General features: G+C 38.2%; 1 protein-coding gene across 1 annotated transcript; it reads left to right on the forward strand.

The window, feature by feature from the left end:
• The first annotated feature begins 15977 nt into the window (after positions 1-15977).
• On the forward strand, positions 15978-16505 carry LOC135636374 (momilactone A synthase-like). The gene has a single exon (XM_065148062.1). It carries the CDS (start codon positions 15978-15980, stop codon positions 16503-16505), a length of 528 nt encoding a protein of 175 aa, XP_065004134.1.
• Positions 16506-25382: the final 8877 nt, after the last annotated feature.

The following is a 25382-nucleotide window of genomic DNA, read 5'->3' on the forward strand; positions in this document are numbered from 1 at the left end:
TGTCGTGAAGTCCAGGAGTTCGTTGGAAGTTTGTCGGAAACTCGCTGGAAAAATAGACATAGGAACTTGTTTTGCTTAGCAAATGTCTTAGGATTTCGTAGTTAGCATGTAATTGGGCTTAGATTTGGGCCAACCCAATTAGGGGCCAGCTAGGCCCATGTAAGAACTATGTTGAGCCCAATAAGAAGCCTAAAAAGTGCCCCAATAAGTCTCACCGTCGTGGCATAATCTTTGAGGCTGTATCAGGTGGTGGTACCACCCAGCACTACCCCCTAGGCGGTGGTACTGCTAGACCTGGGCGGTGGTACTGCCCAGGGCAGTGTCAACCAGACTGGCACTGGGCGGTAGTACCGCCCGTGTCTAGGGAACCCGGGATGGGAAAGTTTTAGGCTCTAAGTTTGAATCAACTTAAAGCCTATAAATACCCCTCTCATCCCTTGTTAAAGCACACAAGCACAGAGAATCTAAAAGCAAAGAAACGTTGTTGCAATCTCTTTAGAATTCCCTCCTCTACTCTAAGTGTTAGATTTCTGTAATAGAGGAGTGTGAATGCTTATAAGGGTTATCTCCTAAACCCGGTAAAAGGAGAAGAGGAGTGTAAAGGGTGGTTGGCTTTCACCTATTGAAGGAAGGCGTCTAGTGGACGTCATTGACCTCGTCGGAGGAGGAAGCCGAAAGTGGATATAGGTCATGTTGACTGAAGCACTCTAAAACTGCCGAGTTCTCTGGTTTGTATTTTATTCCTACTATTACCTTACTACAAACCTCTTGAAGTACTTACTGCCTTCAATTCTTTTCCGTACACTTTCAAGCTATCTTTACGAAACTGGTTTTATCGAAACGAAATGTTTTTGAAGACGTGATTTTATTCGCTACTCTAATTCCCCCCCCCTCTTAGTGTTGACGCTGCTCTTGATATGAACAATTGGTATTAGAGCCACGGTTTTCTACTTTGGTTTAACACCCAAATAGAAATGGCTCTTTTTGGCTTTCAAGAGGGTCACTCTCTCATTCGTCCTGCCTATTTCAATAGGACGGACTACACTTATTGGAAAACTCGAATGAGAGTTTTCTTGTTTTTTTTGGATTTGAACTTATGGAATATTATCGAATCTGGTTTTAAAATTTCGTCTCTTCTAATGAACCATTGGAATGATTTGGAGAAGAAGACGTTTTCTCTAAATGCTAGAGCTATGAATGCTTTATTTTGTGCCTTAGACAAAAACAAATTCAATCGGGTTTCTTTGTGCGAAATGGCTTTCGATATTTGGCATATTCTCGAAATCACACACAAAGACACGAATAGAGTTATAGAGTCTAAAGTTAACCTTTTAATGCATGAGTTTGAGTTATTTCATATGAAACTAAGCGAAACCGTTGTTGACATGTATACCCGTTTTACAGATGCCATCAATAGTTTAAAAGCACTTGGTATAAGTTTTTCTAATTTTGAGCACGTTAACAAAGTTTTACGCTCACTTTCTAAAACTTGGGACTCTAAAGTAATGGCCATACAAGAGGCCAAGAATTTGAATACCTTTCCAATTGAAGAACTAATAGGGTCTTTGATGACCTATGAAATGACATGCAATGCACGTAAAGAACTTGAGAACCACCTTCCAAAAAACAGGAAGGATTTTGAATTGAGAATATTTGAAGACCACTCAAGCATAAGCTCAAGTGATGGTGAACATGAACTTGAACTCACAAAGAAATTTAAAAAATTAATGAAACAAAAATTAAAGAACAAAAAGAACGCAACTACTTGCTTTGAATGCAAGAAGAAGAACAAAAATTGGGATGAATCGAACTCCTCTGAAGACGAGAAGAAAATCAAGAAAGGCGAGATGGCAAACTACGCCTTAACGACTTTCGACGATGAGGTAATCGAAACCCCATTAATTTACTTCGAAATTACATGATGCTTTTCATGATGTATTTTTTTTTTTGTTTAGAATTATTTTTTCTTAAAAATTGCATGTTTAAAAATGAAAATGCAAAAATTATGATCATGCTAGTAATTTTGAAAATGATAATGAAAATTACATGTTTTATGTTAATGGAATAAAAAGTTAGATTTAAATCTAATGATGATTATATGAATGTTTTTTTTGAAGCATTAATGTGTATCATGTTGATTTCTGTATTATTTCTCGATTTTGATTGAAGATGCTTCATGTTTAATGAAATCATGCTTAATGATTTAATGATGCATAATGATGAAAATATTAAGAGTTTCGATACCATGATTGACGATTTTATTCTATGCATGAGATTTTAAAGTAAGTTATACATGATGATGTTTGTGATTTATTGATCTTGATGATTTTTATGATAAATCTTGCACTTTCATTTTAAACAATGATGCATATTTTTGTTTGGCATAAAATGACAAAGGCGTACTTATATGAAATCAATCACTTAAAATATATCACATAAAAAGGAAAAAATGAATATATTTATGAATTTTGTGAACCATGAAATTGATTTTGATGGTTTGAACTTAATGGGTTTTATCGAAATCACGATCTTGATTTCTCAAAATTTATAACATGAAATCCTTTATGAATCAAGATTTCTTACTCTTTATTCTCTTGCATTTTGAGAAAATTTTCAATATGAATCATAAGAGTTTTTATGCATGAATTGAAATCTTTTTCTCCTACATTTCCTTTTGCGATTTACTAAGGAGAATATCTTTTTCGAAATTTATGACTTAAAATTTTATTTGAATATCTTTTATTATTTGATCTCGTAAGATCTCTCCTTGAATATTTAAAGATGAGAATTTTCTAGATGAATCATGATTTTGATCATTGAAGATTTGATATGCATGAATTAAGATCTTGTTCTCCTACTATTCTTTTTGCTATTCACTAAAAAGAAGACTAATTCTAATAAACCATGATATGCTATTTGACATCTTTTAAAGTTTATGACTTGAATTTTATTATATAAAATTCCTTGTATTCATGAAGTAATATCTCATCATCAAGTTCTTGATATTCTTCATGTGATGATATGAATGTATGTAACACTATGATTTTCCCCTTAGATAAAAATGCATGCAATACTATGATTTTTTGAAATAATATGAAAATCAATAATTATCATTTTCTGAAATAATACTCTAGAATGATGATTTGGAATCATGGATGTAATGATGATTTTATATTTTATATACATGATGATTTGGTGTTATACATGTAATATTTTAACTTATGATAATAATGCATACAATGATGAAATATTCATGATAAAATAATTGTTTTGAAATTCATGACTTGAATTTTCATCTATGCTATTTAACTTTGTCATAATTTAAAAATTGATGTAAAAGTCTTCCCTTTTTTTTTGACAATGATAAAGGGGGAGCAAAATGTGCTAGAAAGCAAATTTGCTAGCTTGCACAATTAGAAAAAAAAGCAAAAATTACACTTCTCAAAAGAGAAGAAATTGCTATCTTGAACATTACCAAGAAGTGCTATCTTGCAAATCTCAAGAGAAGTAATGTTTGCCAAGTTACACATTTCAAAAAGAGGCAAAATAGTCCATCTTGTACATCTCAAAAGATGTAAAATTTTGCTAAATTTTTTGTGTGCGTAAAATTTGATAGCTTGCATACTATAAATTTGCATACCAAAAGTGCTATCTTGCCTATCTCAAGATGCAAAACATGCTAACTTGCACTTTGCAACGAAAGCAAAATTGCTAGCTCAAACATTGCAAAGGAAGTAAAAATTTGCTAGCTTACAACTTGCATATTTCAAGAAGCAAGAGTTGCTTTCTTGAACATCTCTAATTTGCTAGCTTGCATGATGTAGAACTTGCTATCTTGAATACTACAAAGAAGTGTTATCTTCCCCATCTCAAGAAGCAAAAATGCTATACTTACATATCTAGCAAAATTTACAAACTTGCAAAACTCTAAATTTTCACTAGCTTGCATGATAATAAAATGGATATTATGTTTTTCATGTAATGTATTAAATTTAGATATCTCAATCCTTGGAACTTCTCCTTTTTATCGATGACAAAGGGAGAAAAGTATGTTGATGTCATGCATGATTTGATCATGACATATTGCTTGGATTTTTGAATCCAAGAGTTTCTGTCAATACGGCATATTGATAGGGGGAGTTTGTTTAAACTCTGGGAGTTAAGGTTAACTCCGTCATCAATTGGTTATCATCATCAAAATAGGGGAGATTGTTGAATCTCATATTTTGATGATGAAACCAATTGATAAGTATTTATGTTTTAATTTACGTTTTGAGTGATGCAGGATGCTTTGATCAAGATGAGATAATTAAAGCAGAAAAAATCATGTTGGGCCGGGGGAACATGTTAGAAGATTGGATGTCGGGCCGGTGGATCGGTTGACGTATCGACAGAAGGATTCGGGCCATGGATTCAAGCATCGGGCCAAGAAGAGCGGACATTGCACTAAGGATATCGGAGTTGCAGAGTCAACTAGCCGATTGGGCAATAGGCCGCAAGAGAGGACGATGCGCCGAAGAATCGGACGAAGCGTCGAGGGACCAATGACATGCCGGACAACTTGATTAATGCTTAGTATTAATTGTCTATATCGAAGTGTGTTTTTACATGTGCAGGATTAATTACGATACCAAGGCATGAAGCAAAATGAAGTCCCAGAGTCAAGGACGCGATTATGTTGGGAGTTCGAGAGTTCATCGAAAGTTCTAGAGGAACCAGCCGAGAAGTCTCGGAGCTTGCTAGAGAAGCACATCAGAACTCGCCAAGAAGATCGTCGTGAAGTCCAGGAGTTTGCTGGAAGTTCGCCGGAAGATTGCTAGAAGAATATACATAGGGACTTGTTTTTCTTAGTAAATGTCTTAGGATTTCATAGTTAGCACGTAATTGGGCTTAGATTTGGGCCAACCCAATTAGGGGCTAGCTATACCCATGTAAGAATTGTGTTGGGCTCAATAAGAAGCCCAAACAGTGCCCCAAGAAGTCTCACTATCTTGGCATAGTCTTCGAGACTATGTCAGGCGGTGGTACCACTAGTCTGGGCGGTTGTACCGTCCCTGGCATGGTGCCAAGTGGTGGTACTACCAGTTTGGGTGGTGGTACCGCCTAGCACTGCCCCCCAAGCGATGGTACCACCAGACCTGGGCGATGGTACTGCCTAGGGCAGTGTCAGCCAGACTGACACTAGGCAGTGGTACCACCCGTGCCCTGGGAACCTAGGATGGGAGAGTTTTAGGCTCCAAGTTTGAATTAACTTAAAGCCTATAAATACCATTCTCATCCCTAGTGAAAGCATACAAGCACAAAGAGTCTAAAAGCATAGAAACGCTGCTGCAATCTCTTTAGAATTCTCTCCTCGACTCTAAGTGTTAGATTTCTGTAAGAGAGGAGTGTGAGTGCTTGTAAGGGTTATCTCCTAAACCCGGTAAAAGGAGAAGAGGGGTGTAAAAGGTGGTTGGCTTTTGCCTATTGAAAGAAGGCCTCTAGTGGATGTCGGTGACCTCGTCGGAAGTGGAAGTCAAAAGTGGATGTAGGTCACATTGACCGAACCACTCTAAAATTACCGAGTTCTTTGGTTTACATTTTATTCTTGCTATTAACTTACTGCAAACCTCTTTAAGTGCTTACCACCTTCGATTATTTTCTATATGCTTTCAAGCTATCTTTACGAAACTGGTTTTATCGAAACGAAATGTTTTTGAAGACGTGATTTTATTCGCTGCACTAATTCACCCCCCACCCCCCCTTCTTAGTGCTGACCCCGCTCTTGATCCTAACAGTTTAAACTATGGGAGTTAAGGTTAACTCCGTCATCAATTGGTTGTCATCCTCAAAAAGGGGGAGATTGTTGAATCTTAGATTTTGATGATGAAACCAATTGATAGTATTTATGATTTGATCTGCGTTTTGAGTGATACAAGATACTTCGATCGGGGAGAGACAATTAAAGTAGGAAGAATCATGTTGGGTCGGAGGAAAACATATCAGAAGATTGGATGTTGGTATAGAGGAGATTGGGCAATAGGCCACAAGAGAGGATTATGCGCTGAAGAATCGAACGAAGCATCGATGGACCAATGACATGCCAGAAAATATGATTCATACTTAGTAATAATTATCTAGATTGAAGTGTGTTTTTATATGTGCAGGATTAACTACAATAGCAAGGCATAAAGCAAAATGAAGTCTTGAAGTCAAAACGTGATTTTGTTGGGAGTTCGAGAGTTCGTTGGAAGTCCGGACATTCGTCGAAAGTTCTGCCGGAATTGACGGAGAAGTCTTGGAGCTTGCCAAAAAAGCTCGTCGGGACTCACCAAGAAGATCATCGTGAAGTCCAGAATCTTACTGGAAGTCTACCGGAACATTGCCGAGAGATCGTCGGAAGTTAATCGAAAGATCACTAGAAGCTCGTCGGAAGAAACCAGACCTATTTTACTTAGAATATGTCTTAGGAATCGTAGTTAGAACATAATTGGAGTTGGGATTAGGAGGTAATCCCATTAACTTTGTTAGGGGCCAACTAGGCCCGAAGTTTGGATGGTTTGGGTCGGATTCATGCCTAACTAGGATGCTAAAAGCCTAGCCGGTGATGGCACCGCCTGGTGAACAGCACCCCAGGAATTCTGGGCGGTGGTACCGCCTAATGGCAGGGTGCTAGGCGGTGGCATTGCGCCTATCAAGCGGTGGTACCGCCCAGTGTCAGACTGACACCAATGATGGTACCGCTCAACACAGGCGGTGGTAACGCCCGTACCCAAGAAACTCAGGATGAGATGTTTTTAGGCTCTAAGTTTGAATCAACTTGAGGCCTATAAATACCCTTCTCATCCCTGGTTAAGATACACAAGACTTAAGAGTGAAAAAGAAAGAAACGCTGCTGTAATCTTGTGTGAACTCCTCTTAAAGTTCTAAGTGTTAGAATAATTTGAGAGAGGAGTGAGTGAGGGTATAAGGGTTATCTCCTAAACCCGGTAAAAAGAGAATCGAGTTGTAAAAGGTTGTTGGTCTTTGCCTATTGAAGGAAGACCGATAGTGGATGTTGGTGGCCTCGACGGAAGAGGAATCAGTGGAGTGAATATAGGTCACGACGATCGAACCACTATAAAAATCTGATTTGCGTTTCCTTCTTAGAATTTACTTTTATAGCAAACTATCTTTTCTCCTTACTGTGCTTTTACTATGCCTATGGTTATGAACAAGCATTGAACTTCAAGTTATCTTCTGAGTTTGGTTTTTATTGTATGAAACATTTTTAGAACTGATGTTTTTACCACTACACTAATTCATCCACCACCTCTTAGTGCCGACTCGTTCCTAACATTCCCAACATTTATCTTCTCCTAGACCCAATGATACTAAAGTACCTCAGCTTGACCTAGCCCGAACATAACCTAATAATCTCATAACCCTTAGGCATCCAATGATAACACACTAAAAAAATGATATTTTTAAACTGTATAAAGTCCTTGACATTCATACTATCACAAAATCCTTACCTAAAACCATTGAATCCACCACAATTACTCAAGCCCAAAAGTCTTCACATGACTCTATATGAACCTTTGTACCCTTGTACCCTTTCATCACACACAAAATATCATCGAGTGTAAGTGGATTTTGAGAATTAAGCGGAACCCAAATGGATCCATTGCTAGATATAAAGTACGACTAGTAGCCAAAAGGTTTCATCAACGACCTGGTATTGGCTTCATAGAGATATTCAGTTCGGTTGTTAAAACCATCAAAATCCAACTTATCTTAAGTTTGGTATCATAAAAGGTTGACAATTATGATAATTGAATGTTAACAATACCTTTTTATAGAGGACTCTAACTGAAGACGTCTTTATACAACAATCTTTTAGCTTCATCTATCCTTAACATCCAAGGCATGTTTGTAAATTATAAAAAGCTATTTATAGACTTTGTCAAGCTCCAAGAGCTTGGTACACCAAACTTGCTCGTTGTTTACATTAATTGGATTCATCAACTCCAAATCTAATGCCTTTCTATTTCTAGGGTAACAAAATGGAGGTACAATATATCTTTTGATGTATGTGGATGACATTATTACTATGGGCAATAATCCTATGGAGATCAAGGTTTTTTCCTCAAGCAATTGGCAGATTGATTCTCTCTCAAAGATTTAGGAACTTTAAGTTACTTCATGGTAGTGGAAGCAACATTTATATCTTCAGGACTCTTCCAATCGCAAAAAAAATATTTAAGATCTATTATTAAATATGAATATAAAAGAGGCTAAATAGGTTACAACTCCTCTCTATTAATGAATCACTCAAATTATGTGATGGAAGCCCTCGGTCCTACTCAATACCGACAAATACTTGATTCTTTATAGTACTTAGCTCTCATCCATCCAGACATCACATTTGTAGTCAATAAATTATCATAATTTATACATCGACCATCTATTATATATTGGTATGTAGTCAAACGAATTTTGCAATATCTTAAAGGGACCCTCAATCAAGGCTTCTTTCTCTGCAACCACTCTCCACTTCATCACTATGCCTTTGTCGATGTTGATTGGGTAGAGAACTTTAATGATATAACATTCATGTTGGGGTATATTATTTTCCTTTGAGCTAATCCAATCAATTGAAGTTTTGAGAAGCAAAAGATAGTCACACGGTCTACAATTGAAGTTGAATACCGAGCTATCGCCACCACTATTATAGAACTCAATAGGATCATGAATTTGCTAAAAAACTTGACATCAACTCTGTCCCTACTGATACAATATATTATGATAATATTAGAGTCATTTACCCATGTGTCATTCTAATATTCCACTCACATATAAAATATTTTAAATTATCTAATATTCTAATATTCCAAAATTCTACTTACACTTTGTGTGAGATCAAATTGTCAAATATCAATTATATGTTTTTCAAAAACATACAACTTATCATCAGGATGTTCTTTATCACGCTTCATCTTTAGATGTTGTTTAAGCAATAGGTTGTAGGATTGCGAAGAATACCCCTGTGTGGTTTTGTTGGTCAAGCTCGAAGGCAAGGTCGCCTTGATCGCTAGCGACGCGAGCAGCATCATCGAGTGCACGGCCAAGCTGTTCGCCCAACATGGGGGGCGCAAGTCGTGATCACGGACATCAAGGATGACGAGGGCCACTCTCGTTGCGCCACCCTTGACCCCGCCTCCTACAGCCACTGCGAGTGACCAATGAGTCCAGCACGCCATCGACCCCACCATCTTGAAAATTGGTCCCTTCGATCAATTATGGACTCTTCGATGGGAGACCTCCCAAGTGATGTTTGGTTTATAACTATTGGGAAGGAAGATTTTGGATTTGATCTCGTTGCCTTTGAGCACATTAAAAAAAAAAGAATAATAATAATAATGATAACACAAATAATGCATGAGAAGAAATTGGATAATGGCCGACTTTTGATGGCATGTGCTCCTCCTGATTGGATCATATATTGTCTGCAGACACTCGAGGAGTGCATCACACAATACAGCAACCTAGCAATATTCTAAGATGGGAAGCACCTCCATTCTCTCATCAATAGTAAGAAGGTCTCTGTTTTTGCCACTATCACAATCTTTTTTTCTTATTCTCTTTGTTTATGTATGTAATTTAGAATTTTGATCAGTAAGGTTTAGTTTTCTTGAACCTGCTTCATCTTAGATGTTGTTTAGATGATAGGTTTGTGGTTCTGCAATCGCTTGCCAGGAATACCTTTGAGTTGATCTGTTGCGCAGGCTCGAAGGCAAGGTCGCCTTGATCACCGGCGGCGCCAGCGGCATCGACGAGTGCACGGCCAAGCTGTTCGCCCAACATGGGGCGCGAGTCGTGGTCGTGGACATCCAGGACGACAAGGGCCACTCTCTCTGTGCCGACCTTGGTCTAGTAGTTATAGGGTGATTTCAATAACTACCTTGATCTAGTAGTTATAGGGTGGTTGTCATTAAGTCCTATAAATAGGACCGTAGTTCATGTAGCAAGAAATAGAGAAAGAGACAGATAGATAGAGAGTCTGTTTGCACTTGGTATCTTGTAAGTGTTCTTATCAATCCTCCTGCTTTTAATACTACAACAATTTTCTTGAGTCGAAAGGATTCTTTTTACTCGTATCTTAGTATTCTGTTTTTCCTTGCTCCTCCATCCCCAACATTTGTGGTATCAGAGCCTAGTTTCAATCTGAACTAGGAATTATGGCTTTCAATGGCAATTCCATGTCTCAACCCCTTATCCCCATCTTCTTGGGCAAAAGTTAATGAATTTTGGAGTATCAAGATGAAGACTCTATTCAAGTCTCAAGATCTTTGGGACTTAATAGAGAATGGATATGCAGATCCAGATGATGAAATCAGGCTGACGGAGAATAGAAAGAAGGGCTCAAAGGCTTTGTTTTTCATTCAACAAGCTGTACATGAGACGATCTTCTCAAGAATTGCAGCAACGACAATCTCAAAGCAAGCTTGGTTGATACTTCAAAATGAATTTCAAGGCTCATCAAAGGTGATTACGGTAAAACTTCAAACCCTCCGTCGTGAGTTTGAAATTTTGTTCATGAAAAGCAATGAATCGGTGCAAGATTTTCTTTCTCGAGTGATTGAAATTGTTAGTCAAATGAAATCTTATGGTAAACATCTTCCTGATCATATAATTGTTGCAAAAGTTTTGAGAAGTTTAACTCCGAAATTTGATCATGTTGTTGCCGTAATTGAGGAATCAAAAGATTTATCTACTTATTCATTTGATTAACTAATGGGTTCCTTGCAAGCACATGAAGTAAGGTTGAACATATCACTTGAAAAAAGTGAAGAAAAAGCATTTCAGGTTAAGGGAGAGTCTTCTACTTCAAAAGAAGACAAAAAATCAACAGGAAGAGGATGTGGCAGAGGAGGATTTCGTGGTAGAGGAAATGGAAGAGGAAGAGGACACTTTGATGAACAAGGGCAATCAAATTATGATAAAAAAAATTACAAAAGTGGAATTCAATGTCACTATTGTAAAAAGTTTGGTCACATGAAGGCAAATTGCTGGAAAAGAGAAAAGCAAGCAAGCTATGTGGAGAAAAATGAAGAAAATAGTAAATTGTTTATGACTCATTCACAAATTCATAATATCTCAAATGATATTTGGTTTTTGGATAGTGGATGTTCTAATCATATGTCAGGCATAAAATCAATATTTAGAGATATTGATGAGACTCACTAGTTGAATGTTAGACTTGGAGATAACAAGCAAATCCAAGTAGAGGGGAAAGGAACAATTGAGGTGAAGACAAATCAAGGAAAGGTAAAATACCTTGATAATGTTTTCTTTGTTCCTACTTTATCACATAACTTGTTGAGTGTTGGAAAATTAGTAAATAATGGATATTCAGTAATATTTGATGATGGTTCATGCACTATTAGAGATAAGAAATCTGATTTGATTATAGTAAATGTTTGCATGACACAAAACAAGATGTTTCCACTTGATGTGTCAAATATTGAAAAACATGTGCTTATCACAACTCAAAAGAATGAGTCTAGTTTATGACATTTAAGATATGGACACCTTAACATTAAAGGTTTAAGGTTGTTAAGTCAAAAAGGAATGGTTTTTGGATTGCCTAAGATGTACGTGAAGGATGTATTTATGGCAAACAAAGTAGAAAATCATTTCCTATTGGAAAAGCATGGAGAGCATCTAATTGTCTTGAATTAATTCATACTGATTTATGTGGACCTATGAATACAAAATCATTTGGTGAAAGTCAATATTTTTTATTGTTTACGGATGATTATAGTCGCATGAGTTGGGTATATTTTTTGAAATTGAAATATGAAACATTTGATAATTTTCGAAAGTTTAAGGCACTTGTAGAAAGACAAAGTGGTAGATATATAAAGACACTTCGGACAGATAGAGGTGGTGAATTTTTATCTAATGAGTTTAGTTCTTTTTATGAAGAAAATTGTATTCACAAAGAATTGATAGCACCATATACACTAGAGCAAAATGGTGTAGCTGAGCGTAAGAATCGGACTGTCGTTGAAATGACAAGAAGTTTGCTTAAAGGAAAATATCTTCCAAATCAGTTTTGGGCAGAAGTAGTTGCAACAGCAGTTTATTTGTTGAATATTTCACCAACAAAGGCTATTATGAATCGAACTCCTTTTGAGGCTTGGTATGGTATGAAACCAAGTGTTAGACATCTAAGAATTTTTGGTTGTATTGCTTATGCTTTGGTGAATTCAAAAATCATCACAAGCTTGATGAAAAATCAGAGAAATGTATTTTAATTAGTTATTCTTTACAATCGAAAGCGTATCGATTATATAACCCTGTTAGTGGCAAAGTTATTATTAACAGAAATGTTATGTTTGATGAAAGGGCAAGTTAGAATTGGGAGACCAATAAAGATGAAACACAAATGCAGATTCTAGCAGAACTAGACACTCCACAGAATCAAGTGACAGATCCTACTCCAACAAATTCATCGTCAACCTCACCCAATAGCAGTTCAAATTCGGATTCCTCAGATGAAACCCCTCCAAGAAATTTCATATCACTGATAGAAATTTATAACTCAACATTTGCTTTGTTTATTTCAGATCCGACAACCTTTGAGGAAGCAATTAAAAAAGAGGAATGAAGAAAAGCAATGAAGGAGGAAATCAAGTCAATTGAGAAGAATGAAACTTGGGAGCTAATGGATATACCGAAAGAAAAGAAAGCGATTGGGTTAAAATGGGTGTTCAAAATAAAATTTAAATGCAAATTATTTGGTTTCACTGATAGTGATTGTGTAGGAGTTTTAGATGATCGAAAGAGTACTTCGAGCAAGTGGAGCCATAACAAGGAAGTATTGTGGAACGGATGAACAAGTTGCGGATATTCGGATACCCTCACCAAATCATTTCCAGTTCGAAAGCATGCTAATTTTATGTCGCAAATTGGTGTATGCAACTATGAATCAAGTTATCTATCTAGATTGTTATCATGATTTAGTGGTTACAGAATAATTTAAATAACCACCTCAATCATGATCTAGTAGTTATAGGGTGATTTCAATAACTACCTTGATCTAGTAGTTATAGGGTGGTTGTCATTAGTCCTATAAATAGGACCGTAGTTCATGTAGCAAGAAATAGAGAAAGAGACAGATAGATAGAGAGTCTGTGCACTTGGTATCTTGTAAGTGTTCTTATCAATCCTCCTGCTTTTAATACTACAACAGTTTTCTTGAGTCGAAAGGATTCTTTTTACACGTATCGTAGTATTCTATTTTTCCTTGCTCCTCTATCCCTAACACTACGTCCACTGCGATGTCACCATTGAGGCCGACGTCAAGCACGCCGTCGACATCGCCGTCTCCCTCCATGGGGGCTTCCTCAACTGCGAGAAGTGTTAGTTTGGCAAGTCCCATAGTCCCACATCGAGAAAATCAGACTTGTTGTCTCGTCTTGGAACTATAAATAAGGGCCTGAGCTTTGATGTTAGACACACCACGAGAAGTACCACAGACACCACAAGAAGTACAGCAGGCATCACAAGAAAACCTGCTTATGGTTTGAAGTCTTCTTGTTTAGGAAGCTGAAGGTGTTTTATGGCCTAGGAACATTTCCTAAGGCATTTGTAAGTGTCCCTCTTTTATAGTAGTAATTTGCTCCTCTTTCTTCCGTGGATGTAGGTCAAAGTCAATTGACCGAACCACGTATATCTGGTGTTCTGGTGTTTTATTTGTTCTTGTCGCTTTATTCTTTCCGCTTTATTATCTTGTTGTGTTGCCAAAATTATCCTTTGGTAAATATCCTGGGGCTAGCTCTAACAAACTGGTATCAGAGCCTGGTTCTGGGATCTTTTGGCAACAATGACAATATCAAAGATCGTTGTCGAGAAATTCGATAGAAATGTCAACTTCGGCATGTGGCAACTCAAGATGGAGGCCATTCTGGTTCAAGACGGAGTTGATTTGGCACTTCAGGGTGCTGAGAACATTCCAGATGGTACGTCAAAAGAAGATCTTGCGGGTATGGATAAGAAGGCCCGATCCAGCATCATTCTAAATCTCTCTGACGAGGTTTTACGGGAGGTAGCTACGGAGACTACGGCTAAGAGCATGTGGGACAAGCTTAAAGCTTTGTACATGAAGAGGACAGTGGAGAATCGTCTCTACTTGAAGCAGAGACTGTATATGCTTCGGATGGTTGAAGGTACATCTATACTCTCGCATCTCGATAAGTTTGATTCTTTGGTTATGGATTTGGAGAATATAGATGCAAAAATTGATGATGAGGATAAGGCTTTGTTGCTCTTGTGTTCTCTTCCCCAATCTTTTAAGCATTTCCGTGATACTTTGATTTATGGAAAAGAAACAGTTTCGTATCAGGAAATTAAATCTGCACTAAAATCTAAGGAGCAAATAGACAGAGATATCACTGGGGAAAGTAAAGGAAATCAGGCTGAGGGTCTGGTTGTCAGGGATAAAATGGATAAAAGAGAATTTGACAGTAGTAGATCTAAATCTAGATCTAAATCCAGACATAGAAATTTGGAATGCAGATATTGTCATAAAATGGGGCACATTAAATCTGATTGCTTTAAATTGAAAAATAAATTAAAGCAAAAGGAAAAATTTGTTGAGAAAACTATTGAATCTACTGAAGCTAGTATAGCATCTGATGAGAATTTTGGAAATATTTTCTTTGCTACTGATGACAGGACAAAGTCTAAAAATGAATGGATTTTAGATTCAGGTTGTTCTTATCACATGTGTCCCAATAGGGATTTGTTTTCCACATATGAATCTTGTAATGGTGGAATTGTTTTGATGGGCAATAATGCCGCATGTGATGTTGTTGGTAGAGGAACAATCCGAATTATAATGCATGATGGTATTGTGAGGACGCTCACTAATGTTAGACATGTTCCTGATTTGAAAAAGAATCTCATCTCTTTAGGCACCCTAGAGGCCCTTAGGTGTAAATACACAGCTGAAGGTGGAGTTATGAAAGTTTCTAGAAGTGCTCTTATTGTTATGAAAGCTTGTAGGTCTGGTAGCTTGTATATTCTGCAGGGAACTACTGTCACAGGTTCAGTTGCAGTTTCGTCATCATCATTGTCTGATTCTGATATCACCAAATTATGGCATATGCGTCATATGAGAAATATTCGACCACCACAAAGGTATGCAAATTTGGTTGCATATGCTTTGTCTGTTGCAGAAGAAACAAGTGAAGTTGGTGAGCCTACGTCCTATTCAGATGCAGTTTCTTGTGATAATTCCGCTAAGTGGTTGATTGCTGAGGGAAAAGTCCTTGTTCAGAAAATTCATACGAAGGACAATCCAGTTGATATGCTTATGAAGCCTCTTCCGGTTTACAAGTTCAAGCAGTGCTTGGACTTGGTTGGTGTTCATTGTTGGTGATTGCCCGTTGGGGCTTTTGTGAAGAAGGTGGAGCAAGTTTTGTTGGGACATGCCAAGGTGGAGATTTGTTAGTTTGGCAAGTCCCATAGTCCCACATCGGGAAAATCAGACTTGTTGTCTCATCTTGGAACTATAAATAAGGGCCTGAGCTTTGATGTTAGACACACCACGAGAAGTACCACAGACACCACAAGAAGTACAGCAGGCATCACAAGAAAACCTGCTTATGGTTTGAAGTCTTCTTGTTTAGGAAGCTGAAGGTGTTTTATGGCCTAGGAACATTTCCTAAGGCATTTGTAAGTGTCCCTCTTTTATAGTAGTAATTTGCTCCTCTTTCTTCCGTGGATGTAGGTCAAAGTCAATTGACCGAACCACGTATATCTGGTGTTCTGGTGTTTTATTTGTTCTTGTCGCTTTATTCTTTCCGCTTTATTATCTTGTTGTGTTGCCAAAATTATCCTTTGGTAAATATCCTGGGGCTAGCTCTAACAAGAAGTCGGCCTTCGAGTAGGTGGTGGCCGTCAACATGCTTGGCGCCTAACTGGGGACGAAGCACGCGGCGCGCGTCATGGCGCCGGCGCGCGCAGGCAGCATCGTGACGACGGCGAGCGCGGCGTCGGTGATGGGGGGGCTCGCGTCGCCGACGTACACGTGCTCGAAGCACGCGGTGGTGGGGCTGATGCGGTGTGCCGCGGCGGAGTTGGGGCCATTTCGGGTGCGTGCGAACTGCGTGTCACCGCACGCAGTGGCGACGCCGATGGCGAAGACGGTGTTGGGCTTCACCGACGATGAGGAGCTGGAAAGGCTGGTGGAGGCGACGGCCAACCTCAAGGGCACGATGCTGAAGGCGCAGCAGGACCTGGCCGAGGCGGTGCTTTACTTGGGCAGCGATGAGTCTAAGGTACGTCAGCGGGCACAACCTTCTGGTCGACGGAGGGTTCACCGTGATCAAGAGGTGGTAGCCATCCAGCGATGCAGACAGCTTCTGCAATTGCTTGCAATAAGTGATGAGGGAAATGGAACTGTTAACGCAGGAATCAACATTCTGCCAGTAGTCTTTGCTTGGTGTGAAACTTACAGCAGACGTTGGTTTTGACATTCACCAATTGGCATCCTCCACGACCGTACCAGACTGCAAAACCAATAATAGTTCATTGAAGCCTTCCATAAACAAAGGTAGCTATGACTAAGATTTATAATATCCCACACTAGCATTAAAAGACTGCATCAAATACAACAGCAGTCTTAAGCACAGCCATTTTGTCATGAATACCAAGCATTCAGCGTCTCCTATATATCACGCAAATCATGTGCCATTAAGTTATAAATAACTAAATGTTCATATCTTATATATAACTAAATGTTCATATCTTTATTTTTTTCCTCATAACCAAAGCTATCTTGTCCCCTTTATATTTATCATATGCTTTCACAATATGATCATTTAAATCTCCTCTAATTTTAGATTTTTTTATTATAAACATTCCTGAGATGATATGTTGAATCTCAGATTTTGATGATAAAACCAATTGATAAGTGTTTATGATTTAATCTATGTTTTGAGTGACACATAATACTTCGATCAGGATGAGACAATTAAAGCAGGAAGAATCATGTCAGGACGGGGGAAAACATGTCAAAAGATTGGACGTTAAGCCGGTGGATCGGTCGACATATCGACAGAAGACTTCGAGCCATGGATTCGGGCATCGAACCAAGAAGAGCGGATATTGCGCTAAGGATATCAGAGTTGCAGAGTCAACCGGCCGATTGGACAATAGGCCGCAAGAGAGGACGATGCGCCGAAGAATCAGACGAAGCGTCAAGAGACAAATGAAATGCCGGATAACATGATTCATGCTTAGTATTAATTGTCTAAATCGAAGTGTATTTTTACATATGCACGATTAACTGTGATAGCATGACATAAAGCAAACTGAAGTCTCGGAGTCAGGGACATGATTTCGTTGGGAGTTCGAGAGTTCATCGAAAGTCCAAACATTCGTCGGAAGTTCTGTAGGAACCAGCCGAGAAGTCTAGGTGCTTACCAAAGGAGCTCGTCAGAACTCGCAAAGAAGATCGTCGTGAAGTCCAAGAGCTTGTTGGGAGTCCGTTGGAATATTGCCTGAGAGTTCGTCGGAAGTTCGCCGAAAGATCACCGGAAGCTCGCCGGAAGAAACCAAGACATAAGGACTTGTTTAGCTTAGTAAATGTCTTAGATTTCGTAGTTAGCACCTAATCAGATTTCTTAATAATCTCATAACCCTGGGCATCCAATGATAACACACTAGAAAAATGATATTTTTAAACTGTATAAAGTCCTTGACCTTCATACTGTCACAAAATCCTTACCTAAGACCATTGAACCCACCATATTTACTCAAGCCCAAAAGTCTTCACATGACTTTTGGGCTTGAGTGTAAGTGGATTTTACCCTTGTATCGTTTTATCACATACAAAATATAGAGTGTAAGTGGATTTTTTGAATTAAGAGGAACCCAAATGGATACATTGCCAGATATAAAGTACGACTAGTAGCCAAAGGGTTTCATCAACGACCTGGTATTGACTTCCTAGAGACATTTAGTCCGGTTGTTAAACTCATAACAATCCAACTTATCTTGAGTTTGACTATCATAAAAGGTTGATACTTGTGACAATTGGATATTAACAACACCTTTTTATAGAGGACTGTAACTGAAGACATCTTTATACAACAATCTCTCAGCTTCATCATTCCTTAATATCCAAGGCATATTTGTATATTATAAAAAATTATTTATAGACTTTGTCAAGCTTCAAGAGCTTGTACACCAAACTCGTTTTTTACATTAATTGGATTCAACTCCAAATCCTACGGCAGACGTTGGTTTTGGCATTCACCAATTGGCATCCTCCACGACCGTACCAGACTGCAAAACCAATAATAGTTCATTGAAGCCTTCCATAAACAAAGGTAGCTATGACTCAGAAGATTTATAATATCCCACGCTAGCATTAAAAGACTGCATCAAATACAACAGCAGTCTTAAGCACAGCCATTTTGTCATGAATACCAAGCATTCAGCATCTCCTATATATCACGCAAATCATGTGCCATTAAGTTATAAATAACTAAATGTTCATCTCTTATATATAACTAAATGTGCATCTCTATAACAATAAGATCATACTAAATTATAAAATTTAAAATCATATCACCATCTTTATTTTTTTCCTTATAACCAAAGCTATCATGTCCCCTTTATATTTATCATATGCTTTCACAATATGATCATTTAAATCTCCTCTAATTTTAGGTTTTTTCATTATAAACATTCCTGATATGTTGAATCTCGGATTTTGATTATAAAACCAATTGATAAGTGTTTATGATTTAATCTGTGTTTTGAGTGACATAATACTTCGATCAGGATGAGACAATTAAAGCAGGAAGAATCATGTTGAATCGGGGGAAAACTGTTAGGATCAAGAGCACTAAGAGGGGGGGGTGAATTAGTGTAACGGAAATCTTTCGATGATAAAAATGTTCGAACGATAAAAACGATTTCGGTGTGAAAGCCGATTCTAATATTACTTTAACTTAAGATCAAGCGAGATGACGTTAAAGTCAATCTATGAAGGCAGTTTGCAGTTATGATGAAAACCAGCCTACGAGCGCAAACTGAAATATGACGTTCGTACGAAGAAACTGATTTACGTCTAAATGCTGATTCGTAAATCACTTGATTAGGCGAGATACAGATTAAGCAAGGATATTAAGGTAGTTTGCAGTTAAGATAGAAATCAAAACGTAAACCCAAACTGAAATATGATGATCGTACGAAAAAACAGATTTACGTCTAAACATTGATTCGGAAAGTGCAAAGCTGAAACCTGATCGTATATGCGCAGAAAGCATTAAGCTTTAGAGGAGGTTTGCAGTAAAGATAAAATGCTCAAAGTAAATGCAAACCGAGATTTAAAGTGGTTCGGTCAATCTTGACCTACTCCACTTTTGGCTTCCTCCACCGACGAGGTCATCGACGTTAACTAGAGGCCTTCCTTCAATAGGCGAAGGCCAACCACCCTTTTATAGTTTCACTCCTTTTGACGGGCTTAGGAGACAACCCTTACAGAATTTTCTCTCCTCTCCTCTCTTTACAACTCAGAACTTGGAAGAAAAGAGGGAGAAGGACTTTTGGCCTTTACAACATTTTTGAGCTCTATAAATCATAGAACAAGATAATGATTTCGGAGTGTATTCTGTATGCTTTCAGTGCTGAATGGGTGGGGTATTTATAGGCCCCAACCCAGTTCAAATTTGGAGCTCAAAACTGTCAATTCCCAGAATTTCGGGATCAGGCGGTTGCACCTCCTGACTGGAGCGGTTGCACCGCCTGGCAGAGCTCGAAGATTGAGCCTCTGGGTAGTGCCACCTCCTGTCAGGGGCGGTTGCACCTCCTGCCAAAGCTCGAAGACTGAGCTCAGGTGGTGCAACCTCCTGACTGAGGCGGTTGCACCGCTCAGCCAGTGCTCGGAGATCGAGCCCAGGCGGTGCCACCTCCTGTTAGGGGAGGTTGCAACCTCCTGCCTTGGGCGGTTCAACCGCTTTGCAGAAATCAGGGTCCGAATGGGTTGATCCATTCGGCCCAATTTGGGTTTTTCAGGGGCCCAATTGCCCCAAGATTAAGTTAATGGGATCACCTCCCATTTCCAACTTAATCATTGTGCTAACTACGACATTCCCTAAGACATTTACTACAACTTGCTCCGGTGCGTCAATCGCTTCTTCCGGCGAGCTTCTGGCGAACTTCCGTTGATCATCCGATGAACCCTCGGTGATGCTCCTACGGACTTCCGGCAAACTCCTGGACTTGCGACGATCCACTTGGAGAGTTCCGACGAGCTTCTTTGGCAAGCTCATGGACTTCTCGGATTTGTTCCTACAGAACCTCTAACGACTGTTCGAACTCTCGAACTCCCAACGTGATCATTGTCTTGACTCCGGCGCAACCCCTACTGCATTTCTTACTTTTATCGTAGTTAATCCTGCACACTTATCTTAACATATGGATTAGATAACAAATGACAATTGACTTCATCATCAAAATCTGAGGTTCAACAATCTCCCCCTTTTTGATGATGACAATCAATTGATAATGGAGTTAACCTTAACTCCCCCTGTCGATATGCCATACTTGAGATAAGTCTTTCTTGAATTCAAAACCTTTGAATTCAAGAGACATATTGATAAGTTAAAATCATTTAAACTTATCAATACTCTCATCATGATTCCCATCATGATGTATCTCTCTGAAGATGATGTCAAGGCTTGACATTCATTTTCAAATTTTACATTTCAAGTTTGAATGATGGTAATAGTAGCAATTCATCATATTGTAAGATATCAACATGTAAAACTGCGAAGTAAGATTTTGATATCATTACATGATGCACACATTTCAAATGATGTTTTAGCAATTATCACATGGTAAGATATCAATACGTAAAATTACGATGCAAGTTTTTTGTTTGATATCTTGACATGATGCAAACAAGGCATAATGAAAATTATAGCAATCATGGCGTCTCTTGGTGATGCAAGCATGGCATTAATACTCATATATTTCTCCCCCTTTGTCATCAATAAAAAGCATGGTAATTGTGATACCAAGAGAACAATATAAGCAAATTTTAAGCATCAGTGTAATAATTGTTCATGCTTTTACTCGGTTCATGTTATTTTTCAATAGTAAGTGATAGGAAATCAATTATACAAGCATGATATGTAGATCACTTTGAATACTTCTTCCTTTTTATTTGTTATAATCTTTTTGCATGAAGGAGGAAGGCCATTTGTGATACTAGCTATTTGTGAGTTTACACTAAATGAAGTTAAAACCGATCATGGTTCAGGTATCAAGATATGTATGTGAAGCAAATCTTTGCAAGTAAAAGCACTATCATTCATATTTCAAGATGGAATTCATAAGCAGGAATCATTTCATCAAATCCATTTCAGAAAAATATTTTTCACATATAAGTGTATGAGAAAATCTGATTTTTAGGATACCAATTGTTAAGCAAATTCACACATGAAATGAACACTTTCATGCATTCGGACAAGACTATGCTACAGATTTTCAAATACAATCATGAAGACAAAACATGCTTATGTTATGAAATTTTTTGTATTTGACACATAATTTCCAATATGTTATTTAGGCATGTAATGGTAGTCAAGTGATTTGATCATTCAATAAAGTCCGAAAAATAATTTTAACTTGTTTATGTACTCGGACACATCAACATTCCTAACTCTCTTCTTATGAAATCAAATTGTTCTTCACTTAGAGGTTTTATAAAAATATCAACTAGTTGATATTTAATATAACATGATGCATCAACTGCATTGGTATATCATTTTCACAAATCATATTTATCATGGATACCAAGGCATAAGGTTTTAAAAAAAAACATTTAGTTTTGATGTAAAATCCGATAGTGAGTAATGAGATTAAACAATGAGTGATGTTTGTAACTCCACTCACAAATAAATACATCAGGTAACCAGATCAAGGATCAAGGCACAAGGCATTGTGATCATAGTGAGTAATGTTAGGATCGGAGCAGCACTAGGGGGGGGGGGGGGGGGGGTGAATTAGTGCAGCGGCTTAAAACGTTGGTTTCGACAAATCTTTGGTACGATAAAAATCGGAATCGGAAGTGCTTAACTTGAAAGTGTATTCGCAAAGTTGTGCAGTAAATGTAATGAGGAATTAAAGCAAGTAAGAGGGTTTGCAGTAATGTAAATAGCAGTAATGAAATGCAAACCAGAGATTACGCCGTTTTTAAAGTGGTTCGGTCAAGTGACCTACATCCACTTGCGAGGCCCCTCTTTGATGAGGCTCCCACCTTCCACTAGCAAATCTCTTGAAAGGGAAGGGTAAATACCGCTCTTATAACTTTTACAAGCGGTTCACTCTCTTACAGATTTTCAGCAAGAAAGAAGGAGGTGAACACTAGCAAATTGAAAACAAGAAAGGCAAAGACTCTTCTAAGACTTTTCTCTCGATCACTTGCTGCTAAAAAATTTGTGTTCTCAGCTGAGACTTGAGTGGTATTTATAGGCCTCAAGAGGATTCAAATTTGGGCTCCAAAAAATTTGAATTCTCTTATGTTCCCGATGCTGGCAGTGCCACCGCCCAGCGCTCCGGTGCTGGACGATGCAACCGCCTAGCCTAGGAGGTGTCACCGCCTGGCTCTCCGATTCACTGGTTTGGCTTAATTTTAGCCCAAACCAAATCTGACTTTGGGCCCAGTTGGCCCCTAACTAGGATATAGGATTATCTCTTAATCCTAATCCTAATTACAAGTGAATTACATAACAAAAAAAATATCCTAAGCAAGTTTTCAACCGCGAACGTCGAGTCTTGTTCCGGCGAGCTTTCCGACGAATTTCTTCCGACGGGCTCCCTACAAGCTCTCGATCTTGTGATGACTTTAACGAGTAACCGAGCCTTCTCGGTGATCTCCGTGAACCTTCGACGATCTCTTCAGCGAACTTCCGAAAATTTCGATAGGTTCCTGATTTCTTCTCGGTTGGTTCCGGCAGCATCTCCGACGATTCTTCGGACTCTTAAACGTCCATCGATCTTGACTCAGGTATTCTTGCTTTGTGTTTTCTGGTTATCGTAGTTAATCCTGCACACTTAACTCAATAATATGGATTAGATCAATTAACCCATCAATTGATTTTATCATCAAAATCCGAGATTCAACAAGTAACATAAAGAGTTTACAATACACATACAAGCTCATTTAGGAGGAGGAAAATTAAAATGCCTAAATAAAGAGTCAAATTGTCGATGAATTTGCTGCAGCTCAGATAGGATTTGATCTTGTCGATGTTTAAGCCGTTCTTGTCTTTGTTCAAATCGGTCCATCCGAATCCTAATATATTCGACAGATGATGTATGAGCTGGCTCAAATGAATGTGTTTCCTCAAAGGGACAGATCGGAGGAGATTGAGTACCCCTAAAGACTAGTGTTTCCGGTTCTGGTTCAGGTTGAGGGGGATCGGTTCTTCTAGGCATTCTAACCCAGTTACCGTTTCTATAAACACATCTTAATCGGTGAAGTAGATTTTTATTTATTATGCTAAACCTATCTACTTTTATTACTTCTTCTTTCGGTGGTATTAGAATATCGCAGGCTTTCAGTATTCTAGTGATTATACCACCATATGGAAGCATCATGTCTTTCTTAGATAGTTCTAACATGTTTTGCTAGATAAGGTAGCCAAGACAGATGTCATGTTCTTTCATGATCAAATACATAGTTCCTAATTCTAATTGGCTTACTTCATCATGATGGTATTATTTAGCGAGAATGATGCTAGTTAGGATATGATGAAGTACCTTAGTGTTTAGTGGTAGTAGATGTTCACAACTTTTAGGAACAAATGTTAAGTTGGGATTGGCGAAAATAGTTCCTAAGGCTTCAACATATATTGTCCCAACAGTTTCATCATCATATGATCCTCTAAAGTAAAGTCCTCTACTTTTTATGGGAATGCCTATCATGTCGCAAATAAATTTATCCGTAATGGAGATGTGTTCTCCTAAGAGATAGGTAGACATTCTTTCTTCTTCATCTACTTGTATGTTGTTGTAAAACAATCTAACAAGTCTTGGATAGATGGGTTCATTAATTTGTAAAATAGGGAGTAGATCTAAGTTTGCAAACCATTGGATTGTCTCTAAGTCTCTTAGTTCATTTAAATCAACATGTTTTCCCTTATTGACACTCCTAAGTTCGAAAGATGAAAACTTTTTAGCATGATATTTTGAATCGAAAAGGGTAAGATCAAAATCTTCCACTAATCTCCTCTTCCCTTTATCCCTTGAGGATCTTCTAGACCCCATAACTACTTCTGTTTAGGAGGATAGTAATGAGCAAGAGTAAATGAATCAAAAATAGAATTTAAGGGCTTCTTAGAGAATACCTTAGTGAGATCTTCAAGAGGGGGAAAGATTGTTGATCTTTTGCTTCGAAATGAGGAGTATTTGGTATGCTATGAGGGTAGAAATGGAGGTGGAGAAGCTTTGGAAGAGTAAAGAGGGGAAAGGAGTGAGTTGGGGTCGGTTCCACTGTCGGCCCTGTTAGGATCGAGAGCACTAAGAGGGGGGGGGTGAATTAGTGCAGCGGAAATCTTTCAGCGATTAAAAACGAAAGCTGCGTTCGTTCGATAAAAACTATTTTGATGCAAAAGCCGATTCTAAGATTACTTATGATTAAGTGCAGTTTACGTTTAAACACAGTTAGCGTCTAAACGCAGTTTGCGTCTAAATGCAGATTGCGTCTAAAATCAGATTGCGTCTAAGCACAGTTTGCGTCTAAGCGCAGATTGCGTCTAAGCGCAGTTTGCGTCTAAACACAGTTTGCGTCTAAGCGCAGTTTAAGCAGAAGTATAAAGACAATGTGCTGCTATTGTACAGCTCAAAAAGTAATCTGCAAAAAGTAGATTTACGTCTAAACTCATATTTACGTCTAAACGCATATTTACGTCTAAATGCAGATTTACGTCTTAAACGCAGATTTACGTCTGAACTTTGAAACTCATTTGTATACTCGCAGCAGACAGTATGCAGTTGAAATCAAGACGTAAGTGTAAACTGAAATATGATGATTGTGCGAGGAAAGCCGATTTACGTCTAAATGCAGTTTTACGTCTAAATGTTGAAACTCGTTCGTAAAATTGTAGAAGACAGTTTGCAATTATAAATAGAATCAAAATGTAAATGTAAGCTGCAAAGAAACTCGTTTGTAAAAGCGCAGAAGACAGTTCGCAGTTATAAACAGATTCAAGACGTAAATGTAAGCTGCAATGAAAACACCTTTTGACGTTTGAATGCAGATTCGGAAAGATTAGAACTTAGAAACTTGTTCGTAAAAGCACAGAGAGCAGTAGCTATGCAGGAGGTTTGCA

The sequence above is a fragment of the Musa acuminata genome, chromosome BXJ3-4 (assembly GCF_036884655.1).
Source record: "Musa acuminata AAA Group cultivar baxijiao chromosome BXJ3-4, Cavendish_Baxijiao_AAA, whole genome shotgun sequence".
Classification (NCBI taxonomy): Eukaryota; Viridiplantae; Streptophyta; class Magnoliopsida; order Zingiberales; family Musaceae; genus Musa; species Musa acuminata.